Source organism: Lygodium microphyllum, chromosome 1, assembly GCF_053477565.2.
Source record: "Lygodium microphyllum isolate KBCC chromosome 1, Lygodium_microphyllum_v1.1.10, whole genome shotgun sequence".
Taxonomy (NCBI): Eukaryota; Viridiplantae; Streptophyta; class Polypodiopsida; order Schizaeales; family Lygodiaceae; genus Lygodium; species Lygodium microphyllum.
Genome location: NC_141135.1, coordinates 183,007,182 through 183,021,800, shown reverse-complemented (window position 1 = coordinate 183,021,800; position 14,619 = coordinate 183,007,182). Strand labels below are relative to the sequence as shown.

The 14,619-nt window shown below is 43.3% G+C and overlaps 1 protein-coding gene across 1 annotated transcript in view; it reads right to left on the bottom strand.

Moving 5' to 3' along the window:
• The window catches only part of LOC148042055 (D111/G-patch domain-containing protein), a 52,424-nt gene extending 38,039 nt beyond the window's left edge, over window positions 1–14,385 (bottom strand). The window contains exons 1-4 of the mRNA XM_087685109.1: window positions 14,036–14,385; window positions 13,086–13,323; window positions 12,222–12,802; window positions 11,891–12,135 (exon numbers count right to left, since the gene is read on the bottom strand). Coding sequence (XP_087541235.1) covers window positions 11,891–12,135; window positions 12,222–12,802; window positions 13,086–13,323; window positions 14,036–14,288 — 1,317 coding nt within the window. The 5' untranslated portion in view covers window positions 14,289–14,385. The remainder of the gene's footprint in view (window positions 1–11,890; window positions 12,136–12,221; window positions 12,803–13,085; window positions 13,324–14,035) is intronic.
• Between the last annotated feature and the right edge of the window lie 234 nt (window positions 14,386–14,619).

Sequence of the window (14,619 nt, the reverse complement as noted above, 5' to 3'; positions counted from 1 at the left end):
ACCAAAAGCACTAGAGAATAGAAAAGAGATGAACTGGGCTGAATCAGCCCTTTTTCTAACAGCTCATTTACCTGACTCATAATCTCCTCCTGTTGGGCTGCACTGACTCTATAGGGTGGTTTATTAGAAGGGCTACTTCCAGGGATAAGGTCTATGCCATGATCTTCGGATCTTTCAGGTGGTAGCTACCCTCGAAGTGACTGAGAGAAGCAATCAGCATACATTTTCAGAAATGACATGCAATCCTTCTCTAATTTAGACATATTCCCAACATTCTCACTATCATCCTTATCCCTAGCAAAAACTAAATACGCTGAAATATGATTTTTCATTACTTTAGAAATAGCAGCTACAGATACAATAGGGACAGATTCCCCTTTCAACTTTACATCAAGTGTGAGTGTATTTCCCTTATGTTGAATAGTGATCTCTTTTGCATATGAATCAATCACTGCATGCGTACGGTGGCACCATGGCATACCAAGCAACACATCACAACCCTCGAGTGGAGCAATGTAAAACTCTTCGCTGTCCACATATCTCTATATGTGCAATCGAAGCTTTCCAATGAGTGGTGTGACAGGTTCTGCATGACCCTTACATGCCATTCCAATTTCCCCCATGGCTCCCATCTCATCCTCTTTGATGCCTAGACGGGCTGCCATGTCAGTAGAGATGAAGTTGACTCGTGCACCATTATCAAAGAATATCAATGCATGTTGATCCCTAATTTTGCCCCATGCTCTGCACAACTCAATAGCATCATCATTGGGCTGATTACTAACAACATCGGGCACCAATCCCACTGATGTTTTGGGCCTTTTACCCTTAGGATCTCCCTGATTTACTGATTTTGCAGCTTGCTGCCTATTGGGACAGTTCTTTGCAATATGACCCTCCTGTTCACAAATAAAGCATTTATTTGCAGCCATCAATTCCCTACATTGTGCCAATGTTTTCGAGCCCTTTCTTTGCTGTTTTGGCCTCTTTTCAGGCTGGTTTTCAGATATGCCCATCTTCTCAGCCTTAAACAACTTTTTATTGGACTTCTCCCCGCTTTGAACCAGGGTCGCCTGGGTGAAAGCCAGGTATCCTAACCGGACTAGACAACAATGGAACCATGAAACCAACCTTCCTTCTCGAATAGGGTGGTTTAACCTGATTAAGCACTTAATTACAGCAATTAGCAAATGAACATAAACTGAAATGCTCACTTTACCTTCATAAGCTTGGACAGTGGACACCCTGTTGGCCCCAAAACTCGTGCCCCTTTCGGTATTTCTTTAATTTCAATTGCTGATAGATAAATTACAAGCCGAGATTTCACAATCTCCTTGGCTGATTCAAAAGCCCCTTGCTGTTCCAATAATCAGCAAAGCATTCGGGCAAATTGCCCCTTGATTGTCACCCAGGACTTGCTCTAATGGAACCCCAACTGGTTAAATATTGCCCCAAATTCACAATAGATGGGCTGGCATCTGAAATCCTCACAATTCCACGAATTTCCGGTGCTAATTTCAGTGTACAATGCCTTTGACTGATGGCACGGGTCCCAAGGTGGCTGCTAAACCCTAATTACTGCTGTAAATTAGGGTTTACAGCAGTAAACCCTCTGCTGTCCACCAAATTTGGCTGTACTCTGCTACCCATGGCTGAGAATTGCTAAGAATACTTGAACATAGACTTGAGGAGATAAGAGAATGCTGTAGAAAGAGAGAAATTCGTAACTCTGATGACAAATCTGATGGCACCAACAGCTTCAAAAGGGGGGTAAAACACCAGCCTAGTTGGTGTGGTGAGCCCTCCTCTCCTGCCGCCGCCTCTCTTGAGGCGGAAGAGAAAACCTGCTGCCCCCTGTCCTGTCGCGGCACACGATCAGTCGTCGTCGCCTCTCAGAGCCAAATCTGATCACCTCCTCTCCCTCCACCAAGCTCTGAATGGCTGCCATTCAACTTCCACCACCCTCCAACAGCCTTCTCCCTAGTTGCATGGGAAAGTTTTGCCAAGTGGCAGCCTTCCTAATGCATTTTCAGCCATTAAATTAATTTTTCAGAATTAATTAATTCTGAAAATTAATGTCAACCCTTTTGACCCTGCCCAAAATTAAACATGCCTATCTAGAATGAAATTGGCTAGGCCATTTGCAACTTGGAGTGGTCCCCAACCTCTATTGACCCTTAGACTAGCATTAATTAATTAATTAATGCTAGTCCCTAGTGTCATCACTGACACTTAATGGCCAAACAATTGTCCTAGGGTGCAACCTGGCACCAACTGACCACCAAACCCCAGTTGGCATAACTTAACACAACTTTTGCCTTTAACACCCACTGCATCCTCGCAGTCCTTGGCCCGTTCCCATGAAATAACTGCCATGTGCATCACATGTGCTAAACAACCTTGCACATTTGATTAGTAACTTAATCAAATGTTACTAGCAAGATTAAAGCATCTCAAAATGTCACGTCCCCGTGACAGCAAGAGCCAAATCACCAAGACTTATTTCTTTCCTACTAACATAATCCCAAAGACCTTTTGAGACAAGCACATTTTTTATCATAAAGGACCAAAGAGAATAGTTGTTCCCATCCAATCTATCCTCTTTCAAAACATAAATGAAGATATCATTTTGTCCATGAGCTGCCATGATAAATATCACTTAATCAAATGCAAAAAGAGCAATTACAAAAGCTGACTGACTTGGAAATCTTAAAATTCCCAAAAATTACAGCAAATTCCAAGCTGTAATTGACCAAATTTAGTTAAAGGACCACCAAATCATATCACACTTTAAGCAATACTACCTCAATGTGCTGAAATTTTCTAGATTTCAGCAAACAACATACTGTCTAAGGCAATAAGAGTGCCCAACAACACTAAAAACACAAAAGCCCCAAAATTTGATTGTCCAATGTGCGTACTCAAACTAAAAACACATTACATGTGCCAATGTTTGCCAAAAAGTACAAAAACCCCCAATTTTCTCACCCAAGTGTTTGCAAATTTCTTCAATTCGTGCACTGAAGCAAAAATTGACCTCTTCTTGCAAAAGCCCTTTGCTTTGGCTCTGAAATTCTAATTAAAATAATAAAATATACATGTAGCAGCTGTGCAAATCTAAAGATACCCTAATGTGGCAACTCAAGAGCAAGCAGAACCAATTCTAAGCTGCATGGCTGCCAACTTGGCTTTCAAATCATCCCCTTCCTTGATGGAAATTTCTTGAAGCTCAAAGTCAATGCTTATATGCCAAGTACAATCTCTAGCCGCATAGCGGTCGATGAGATGACTCCAACGTTCCGATGCAAGGAGGAAAGTGTTGTAACTAAGATCAAGAAGCAAACCCTACATCAGCTCGACATTGGTTGTGGCATTGCAAGCTCTCCATAGACGGACGTAATCAGGGTGGGCTAGATGAGGGACAGGCATAGGCTCAAGACCAACAACAAGGTCCCAAAGACCCTGAGACTCAAGCATTTGCTGCATATAATTCGACAAAGTAGTGAAATTCAACCTGTTGAAACGAGTCTTATCCATGAAGGCATTCTTGGCCGAGGCAACTAGAGTGATAGTGCTCGGATAAGGTGGACAAGGTGGATATTGTGGTGGAAAGGAGTACACTTGGAAATGGCTCCCATAGTGCCCACCAAGCATTCAAGAAGTGTGCACGGTGGATCATAATGTGTGCATGGGATGACTAGGCATTGGCATTATCGCCGCATGAGAACCCCATGGTAGAGGGATAGGGACACGTGGACCAAAGGATGAAAATCCTTGCGTAGGAGTGACCCATGGAAAGTGAGACGATGCACCATAAGCAGAGGAAGGAAATCCCTACATCTGAGAGGTCATGGGGTGTGCGTAGATGAGGGTAGCCAGGGGGAATGCCTTGCATAGTCGTCCCAATAGGAAAAGATACGCCTACATGAGGAAAGGTAGAGGAAACTGTGTTAGAGGGTGGCATTCCCTTTAATGAAGTCACATAGTGCAGAATGGCTTGTGGAAAATGGTAGGTGATAGTATTAAGAGGTGGAATGCCCCCTAACGAGGCACTATGATGTGAATATGGAATAGAGAATGGGAATGTGCTAGGAGCGAAGACAGAAGGTCCAACTCCAAATGTGGTAGAGGCGGGATGTGGAATATAAGCCCAAGTTTTGAAATGAGTGTGATATGGCTTCAAGAGAAGAGGGTGGGATGGGAGGGAGAGAAGAAGAGTAATTGACTTGCTCAAATGAAACAAAAGATGTAGGTATACTTGATGAATGTCTGTTTCTTTAGCACCCTCTATTAAGATTTACATATATTTGACCATCCAGATTCTACACACCAAAAGGCAAAACAAGAGAGGGTTTTGATTCAAACTACTCAAAAGGGTTGTGCGAACCTGACACAAGGCTTGGCAAAGATGATGAAGATGGATCGCCAATCGTCCCAAATGCCATATTGCCTCATGATCAGAAAGGTGGCCAACCTCACCAACTAGTCCGAAAGGAGTAGCAAAACTGGAAGAAGGGATGTCTTCTGGTCCATACTTGTTGCATAGGTACTCCTCAAACTCCTCTATGAGGTTAATGAAATCTGGAATATCTGGCATGGGTATAAACATAGAGGGTGATGGTGAAGGTGAATACAGAGTCTCGTCTTCCTCGCCGAGTTCATAATGCCTCCTCAAGGCCTCGAGTGGTGGAGCAGCATGATAAGACATCATGGGGTCACAAGAGAAGGTGTTTGTGACATTATGATTTCGTTATGAATCGTATTGTAAACCTCGTGCAAAGACTAGCACTCCACAATATCCGCATGACACTCTTTATAAGAGCACCAGCTTTGATACCATGTGAAGAAGAGTGTCGAGGCACTACTAGGAAACATAGAGCGTAAGACCACAACAAAAGCACAACGAGACAAACACAGGCACAAAAAGTAAAACTCAAACGCAAAACGCAAAACTCAAAACTCAAACACAAACAGAAGAAGGGATAGAAAGAACACAACTCTGAAGTGAATGAATGTTGTAAATGAATGTACGAGTATACAATGTGCCCAAGGGGAAAGCAGTTGTCAAAGAGTGACGTCCATCAGAGACGGATTCCAAGTGCTATGACCACCAGTCGGAGTGACAAAGAGAGAGAAACACCAAACGCTGATCACCAGAGACTAAGAAGACTAAGGTGACTGCAGAGGATGATGCTTGGTGATGTAGACAAAGAAGCAAAATATAGCAATAGAATGCGGTAGTAAAATGCCGCAGTAGAACACCGCAGTAAAACGCGACAATAAAATGCAACAATAGAACGCCGCAATAAAACGCGGCAGTAGAACGCCGCAATAAAACACCGCAATAGAACGAGGTGATGGCAGTAGTCGCAAAGGTTGGACCGCAAGTGGTGGGACACTAATAGCTGAGATTTGCACACAAGGGTGAGAAACCTGCACGGAAGAGATGAGACTGAATGGGGGCAGCCTGTCTATTTATAGATGAGGATAGACCCTCCCAAATTAGGGTTTCACTAAACTCTCTCGAACCACTCCCTGTTTTAGGGTTTTTCAATAAATTAAGCTTGTTTTGGGGCTATTTAAGTGGCTAATCAGCATGGAATGCATTTCTTAGCTCAACACAATGATCCAACTATAGATTCCCTGGCCCCTTGCATTTCAAAGGGGGATCCCAAAGATCATGAGAAAGTTCTTCATTGATGGGCTTTGTCAGCATTGGCACTTCTTTTGCATTGGATCTTGCACTTTGCTTGGATGATGAAGCATCTGAGAATTTGATCCAAGACTAGTTTGGCATCACAACCAGTGAAGCAAACTTTTCAACCTAAAAGAAAGATTGAAGCTAAGAAATGCCACTTAGGGGAGTAGGTGGAGGACGTAACTATCTAGCTAGAAGATTTCAAGGTTCGAGATACTCCATAGTGGCTGCTTTTCTCAGTATGAACATGACTTTAGGACAACCATGGCTCTATCATCAAATGGGCTTGGTGGATCATCGCTCACTCTTCGTCCTCATTCAAGATGGGTCTTGGAACATGGTGAAAACCTTACATAACACTCTTCTTAGAGTCTCGAGCTAAATGACTGGAAGCTATTTCTCATCTCCAAGCAATGCATGTAATTCGCAAAGGTAGCCATGCTATGATGGTGCATGTGCAAGAGCTTGCAATGGAGTCTTCTTCTTCTTTACAAAAGGGAGATATGGATAAGACAAGCTTGGCATTGTTCAAAAAGTTCGATTCTCTTTTTTCTTAGATGAGTTACCTCAAGAATTGCCCCCACCACAACCCAAGGATTTCAAGTTCGCATTAGTTCCAAAGTAGGATCTTCCTCAAAGACGCCCTACCAAATGAGCAAGGAGGAGCTCAAGGAGCTTCGAGCACAAAATGAAGAGCTTTTGGAGTGGAGACTAATTCAGATTAGCTCTAGCCCATTCGATGCTCTGATCTTGTTAGTAAAACAGGAGGGAAACTCGTACTTGTGTATGGACTATACAGCACTAAAAAGCTCAATGTCAAAAACCAGTTTTCCTTGCCATGAATAGATAAGTTATTGGATCAGCTAGCAAGATTGGTGATTTTTGGCAAGCTAGATTTGAAGTGTGATTATCACCAGATGCAAATTACTTTGAAAAACATGCCAAAGGCTGCCTTTAGGATCTCATTTGGTCTATTCAAGTTTGTGGTGCTTCATTTTGTGTCATCCAATACACCTAAGTGTCAGAAGTGGAGCAGCGGTGGAAGCATAAACATGTGCTGAAATAAACTGCTGAAACACGAGACAAAAAGAAAAGAAAGAAAGAACACGATACAGATGAGAACTCAGATGTATGCACGGGAAATGGAATCCATATATCTGAATACGAGACAGTCGCATACAACAGTGAGTCACTGGTTGCGTGGGCACTGGCGCTGGCACTGGCTCCTCTCTCTCCACAGAGTCTGCAGATGGTGAAGATGATGATACTGACTGAGGAGGAGCACTGAGTATAAATAGGCTGAAAAAGCGGGGAGCAATAATGTTGGTCAGACAGCATTAATGCTGGCCAACTGGTGCATAAAAATGCTCCACTGGCATAAAATGCCACACCAGAAAAAACCTAAAATACCTAATAAAAATGCCCAGACCACATCAAGCTCAGACTCACACATGAGCTGACAAATACTTTGCTAACACCCTCTCTCAGATCATGGGTGATCTGATACAATACAATAGTACAATGAAAAGGGATCAGAAACTATACAACATAGAACCACCAAGTAGAACCATGGATACCCAAGCAATGGGTGATCAAGCCACAACCAAGGTGCCTCGGAGAGATCCTGATGTCGATGTCGATCGTACCAAACACCTGAAAATAGAGAAGATCATAGCATGTCTCTGTGTCCATCACCAATGTCTCGCAGTAGCATATAAGACCATCCTGTCAAAAATGCCCCTGAACATAGGTGACCATGGATTCCCCGCCTTTGGCCAGACCGCCAAAGTGTCCCCTCATGTGAGCTCCAGACGAATGCCTCCCGCTCTCTGTCAAATAACCAGCTCAGCATGAACCTGGATGTCAATCCCAGCTCCAGGATTTGATTCCGCCAGACTGAAGTTGATGCGTCAGGACGTTCCTCTCTGGAACCTGTGCACCTGTATAAAAGTATAGATGAGGCGCGGCTGCCCCATCTGAACACCCGCTCACACTCCCTCTCTGGCACAAGAGAGTCGTGAGGGATGACCTCATCACCACCACTAGAAAGCAGCCGAGGAAGGGGCCACCAAGCCCTTCCCGCGATCCGAAGAAGAGGATCCCTTCCACGCCTTGGACTTCACCTTGGTCGGAGGATCGGAGTCGGAGTCTGATGAAGAAGAGGACTCATCGGTAAAGTCAACATCCCGCTTCGTCTTCTACTCCTTCCCGGAAGCCGCTAACTTCTTGCAGTCCTTCCGCAAATGTCCCTTCTTGCCACAGTGGTAACACTGGGCCTTCGACTTCTTCTTCCCGTCACCCCTCTCTAAAGCTACATAAGCCTCGCCTCCATAATGTGCCGGAAGCCGCCCTTGTAATCTCAAAGATGTCTCATGCTCAAGAAGCATCGAGGTCATATATGTAAAACTGACAAGAGTCGATGATGTCTGCGCCCGCAAAGCATTGGCCACTCCATCAAAGTCCGGGGGGAGCTTGTAGAGGACCGTCCCGACGAGATGCGCCGCGGGAAGACCAGATTGCATGTGCCGAAGCTGGTCCTGTACCTGCGTAACACGAAGAAGAAAACTACCCGCATGGTGGAAGGTGCCTCATACATCTACTGCAACTTCTGCCATACTTCAGGAGATGTCCTACAGGAGGTAACCGCCGGTAAGACCGCTTTAGAAATACACCGAAGCAATGCCGAGTAAGCAGAGGCATCGTCCGAGTCCCATGTGAGCACCGCTTCCTCATGGTTGTCCTCATCAAAGTCTTCAGGAAGAGGAAAAGGACGGAGAGGTCGAGCAATAGCTCCGCAGACAATGTACCATAACCCCTTCTGCACAAACCAAGCTTTCATGACAGCACTCCATGTGAGATAATCAGGTCCATGTAACTTATCATCAGTAGAAGTGCACGGAGGAGCCATATGGAGAGGATAAGAAGAGAAGTAGAGAAGAGATGGAATGTAGAGAGGAAGCACAGACGGCAGAAAATGAGAGTTCACATGCAATATAACCCAAAATCCGATCAATAGAAGACAAAAGCTGCTGCAGAAAGTCAAAAAATCAGTCGAAAACTGCCAAAAACAGCAAAAACGGCCTGAAGTAACAGTCACCCAACCACGCGAGACGCTGAATCAGCAAAACGCAGGCTGTAAACTGCAGGAAAACAGGTAGAAAACTGTCGCCAGCAGCTGCTGATCGAAAACTCAGGCAGCAGAGGGTGCGTAGGCAACAGGCGATGGCAAAACTACAAAAAACGCAGGCTGAAAACAGCCCCAAAACAGGTCGCCTGGCTGCTACAGCAGTCGCCTGATCAGCAGGGGTACAAAACAGTCCTGAAATCAGCAATAAAACACAGCAGAAACACACATCCTGAAAACTGATACCATGTCAGAAGTGGAGCAGCGGTGGAAGCATAAACATGTGCTGAAATAAACTGCTGAAACACGAGACAAAAAGAAAAGAAAGAAAGAACACGATACAGATGAGAACTCAGATGTATGCACGGGAAATGGAATCCATATATCTGAATACGAGACAGTCGCATACAACAGTGAGTCACTGGCTGCGTGGGCACTGGCACTGGCACTGGCTCCTCTCTCTCCACAGAGCCTGCAGATGGTGAAGATGATGATACTGACTGAGGAGGAGCACTGAGTATAAATAGGCTGAAAAAGTGGGGAGCAATAATGCTGGTCGGACAGCACTAATGCTGGCCGACTGGTGCATAAAAATGCTCCACTGGCATAAAATGCCACACCAGAAAAAAACCTAAAATACCTAATAAAAATGCCCAGCCCACATCAAGCTCAGACTCACACATGAGCTGACAAATACTCTGCTAACACTAAGAAGGTCAAGGCAATCACGGTGTGGCCTTGTCCTAAATATGCATCAAAGATACACATATTCTTAGGATTGATAGTGTTCTATTGTAGATTTGTGGAGCACCATGTAGAGGTGACATTGCCTCTTACAAGTACCACAAGCCAAGAGTTCCAGTGGACATGGACACTGGAGATGAAAGGCTATCTACTCTTCAGGTCCTGTGTTGAAATTCCCAAATCTCAATGCACCTCTTTCACTGATTTGTGATACAAGTAGTCATGGTATAGAAGCAATGCTACAACAATGCAACCATCCAATGGCTTATGAAAGTCAAAAACTTAAGGCAACTAAGTTAAATTATTCCACCTATGACAAAGAACTCTTGGAAGTTGGCTATTATACATGCCTCAAATAAGTGGAGTTACTATCTAATTCAGTAAGATTTCCGTATCAAGTCTGATTGGTAAGCTTTAAGCTATCTTCCCATACAATCGCAACAACATGAGACTTCTTGACAATTGTATTGGTGGCAACTCTCATCTCAATTCAATTTTGAGGAAGAAGAATGGAGTAGCCAATGAATTGAACCAATGACCACAAACAGTGATGATGATAAATTCAGTGGAGTGAGATCCCTTTACCCCTACGAAGGAGCATTATGAGGATAATCTAGATTTTGATCCAAAGCTATAGAAGTGCAAGCAAAATCTTCATTCAAATTATGTATTAAAGAATGGGTGGATATATTTCCATAATTCGTCTTGTTGCTAGAGGATCTTATATAGCTACTATACTACACGAGATACCTTAATGCACCTACTGCAGGACATTGGGATGAAGGTCCCACTCTTGAGAAGCTTTCACAACATTTCTTTTGGCCACAAATGAAGCAAGACATTCATCAATGTGTGAGGGATGCCAAGCGTATCGGACCTCAAAGCTAGACAACCACAAGGTGGCAAGGAAGATATATCCTTTGCCTAGTTCGGATTTTCCTTAGGAGGAGATCTCAATGGATTTTGTTATCAGCCTTCAAAACAGTGAACTCTAATTCTAGTACCCCTAGCTTTTAGTATAATGACCATTGCATCAGTAGTGAAGGATTTGACATCAAAGTGTATGCAATGGACAAGCATACAAGCTATGTGATACAAGGACATAGCAAAAGACACAAGGTGCAATGTAAAACTCATTTTGGTCATTAATCATAAGTGAGCAACTCAATGGACCAAACATACACTCAAGGCCTGCTTTATTACTTGAGTAGATTACCCTACAAAACTTTCAAATAATCATTAATCCTAAGGTGCAATCTTTCAATCAATGAAAGTTTCACATTATTACACCTTGTTCCTTTTGCCTTGTGCTTGTACCACATAGCCTGTACACTTGAACACTACATGCCCTGGTGTCAAATCCTTCATTGTTGGTGCAATGATCATTGTGCCAAGAGCTAGGGGTACCATAATTAGAGTTCATTGTAATTAAATCATTAAGCCTATTTCTCATTCTTCATGCTACACCTTGTATATACATTTGATACATAGAAATTGATCCTGTCCAAGTGCACTCTGAGCTGGGCGCGACTACATGAGAACAAATCCCTTCTAGAATGTAAGCTTCCAATGGGAGGGACCTTTCTTTCTCAACAGCTATCCCAAACTCCTCCAAATTCCAAGATATACATGGATCTAGGAAGTTCCTCCCCTGCTTCTACTGCAACCTACTGCATACAGGAACTGCAGCATCTCTTGAACTTTGCATCCAGTCTGCTGGTCCGCTTGGTTATTGATGAGAACCTGACAGAACCTACCAGCCCAGTTTTCCTAGGCCAACATGCAGCTTTACCCAGTCACATTCAATGAGAGAGAGTGTTGAATTGTACAAATGCCAGGAGAGCATGCATGAGGAACAATGCTGTTGCACACAGGCCGCAGCTGGCTGTCTCCAAAATGAACAGATGAAAATGCTAGAAAAACACAAAATTAGTTGCCCTATCAAAACCTACAAACAACTAAATGCACATCAAATATACTCTAGGTAACTGGCCTGTAACTTGACTTCTCTCCTAGCAATCGCTCTCAGGAGAACACAGACTCTAGTAAAACTCACAACACCTCTGCTAGCAATATAGAACCTGATAGTGGAATACGTTCCGATGAAATCTTAAGCTTCCACCACATCGAACTCAAGATAAAGTTCAAGAGACTATAATTCAACCCCTTTGTATGTTCTTAAGGCTAACATGGCTTAGAACTCAACTTCAACTCTTTTGCCGATAGAAAACCACTCCTATCAATAACTCTTTTGATGATGCACAGACTGACTCCAATATCATATATTTGCACACGCTTTTGAACAAAACTAAATAAGAAGTTACCTTTCTGTCACATGCGCTTTTGTTATGGCCCTGTTTAGGAACTAGAGGCTTTGCAATGGCTGAGCCATGTAAGTCTTTGAATAACCCTACATTCCCTGAAACATCCTTGGGCTGGCCCTCCAAAGGGCCAGAGACACTCAAGCAAATGCTAGGGTAGCCCCAATTTTTGGTTGGATTTGCTGCATCATATGTGGCAACTGCAGCTAAATACCTTGAACTAGGTTGCCGCAACCTGAAAAGCTCTCCTGAAAGTTGAGAAGGATGAACAAGTAGCCCAAAGTGAATTCTTCCTAAACCAAAGAGGCAGACTTAATATGAAATGGAATAGCACCTGTTAAAACCTTCACTAAATCAAGGTAAACCTCCTGCACAGAACTCGTTCTAATAAGTCCATTATGATGTTGAAGGGATGGATGAAGTCTGCTCGAGTCTGCAGCTAATTGTCCAACCAAACACATTGCTTTTGTACCTCGTCCTTTAGGTTTCAGCGCCTCTGTTCTCCAGTTCCACAAACTTATCGCCCCAGAGGAACACTGCACTTCTGTCTCAGTTCTCAGAACTTGCCCATATTGAGCTTGCCACAAATCAATTTGCCGCTGCTCTTCTTCATCTAAAACTTGTCCCCTCTCAGCACAAGCAGTGTTTGCTAAATCTTTCCCATCAAAGTCTATTAGTTGAGAACAATCAGCTCTGGCCCCTTGACTATAAGGGCCTTCCCCTAAAGTAAACTCTGTGTGATAATCATCTGAAGCTTCAAATTTGTTATCAGTATCTGAACCCATTGTGCATTGGAATTCCACACCCACTGTACAATCCATAGAAGAATAATCAGCAGTTGAGTCATCAAACTCCCAATACGTGTCAGCTGGCTTTTCTTGACATTCTTCAGGTGTTGTGCTGTAGATATCAGGCCTGCAGAAAAAGAAGTGCACATTCAAGTAAGTAGCATACAAGATGCAAAAACATGTAGATGGCGTTTAGAAGAGAGTGAGACATATGGGCTGCTGTATTTAACAGTGTGGTGACAACTGAAAACCCCTTTCTTTTCCAATTAACAGCTATGCTCACATAGAATTAAACGTGTTCCAAAGGTTCCCATACTCCCTAGATATTCAAGGATACAATTCATATCCTCTGGGATGTTACTCAATGAAGGGTAGGAAGAGGATAAGTAACTGGTGCCATTGGTACTCACCGTTTTGTTGGGGGTAGGCCAACATGTTTTCCCGTGGAGACAGACAATGTTCCAAATGCAGTGCTGCTCTCAGTATCATCATGACTGTCCTTATCAAACTGCAGGTGTTCATAACTAGTACCACAATAATGAGTCACCTCTGTCTCTTCAGGCTCAAATTCCTCTAAGCAGAAAGTAGCACAATCGGCCTGAGGAAAGTCATTCTGCAAGCTGTGTAATGTACAGTTATCAACCTTGCCTGTAATAAGAATGGGGTATGAAGGCACTTGCTTCTAATGCAAAACTTTTGGATGAATCCAAGTGGAAAAGATCATCAAAGAGTACCCAAAAAAGCTATGAAAAGGTTCATTTTTATGACGGACGAGGCAATTAAGTTTCAAAGTAGTGGAGTTTGTGTAAATGAATCAGCTTATCACAAGAAATTTTTGATATTTTCCCATGTGGAAAGGGACTCTATTTTCCCTTGTTTTTCCCTACAGTGTTCCACATCATGAGCTTTTGCTTAAAAGGCACTACATACATAGCTAGGTGCAATTGGGGGCAAGGGGCTATCAGGCCTCTATAGTGTTCAACATCATGAGCTTCTGCTTGAGAGGCACCACATACCTAGCTAGGTGCAATTGGGGGCAAGGGGCTACCAGCCTCCACCCTGAACCAGCAGCCTCTTATCCCCAACAACACCTAGCTAGGTATGCAGGTATGCAGTCCCTCCCTTGCAGAAGTTTATGATGTTGTCGTGATTCACAATGTAAAAATTATAATGAGAATTTGTCCAGAACTTCTTGTGTGTTTTCATGGTCAGGTGTCAAAAGGTAACGGAACAGACAATCTGCATTGTCTGGTAAGTTTCCGCAAAGAAGTTCAAATTCAAAGAGCGCTTTTCAGAATGCTGGAGCTTGCAAAGCTCAAACGTCTTTTGAATTCAATGAAGAAAACACAGAATTGCGAACCTTCAGGAGCAGGATTCATTTGTTGGACAAAGCCTCCATGGATGTGATAGGCCATGGTTTCTTCGCAGAAATACCAGAAGACAGAGCGCCCTTGATCATAATGCCACATGGGGTAAGCAGTCTCATCCTCTGTTGGTGTGTTTGGGACATGTCGTTGGGTGTAGAGGTAGTAGGCATTTGTGGGTTTGTGGTAATACCAGTAGGCAGTCCTTCTGTCATCGAAATACCAATCGGGATACTCCAAGGTCTCCATAGCGACCCTGCCGGGCAAGTAGTGTGCGAGTAACGAATCTTAATTGTACGTGAAACGATTTTGTGTTGGTCAAATGTAGGCGCTTACATTTGATACTTGTAGTGCAAGGGCGCCCAAACACTTAACCATCGTCTCAACTGGTCGTCTCTTTTCCATATCTATCTTGGTTACCATATCGATCCATAATGAATTTTTCTCCATTGTACAAAGTGCCTTCACTCTTGCATGTGAAAGAAGGACCTATGATATCAAGCTAAGAGTTCTTTGCTTTTTGCTTAAATTGTTTTTAATTATGTAAAAGGCTTTATTTTATTTATTCTATACACCAAAA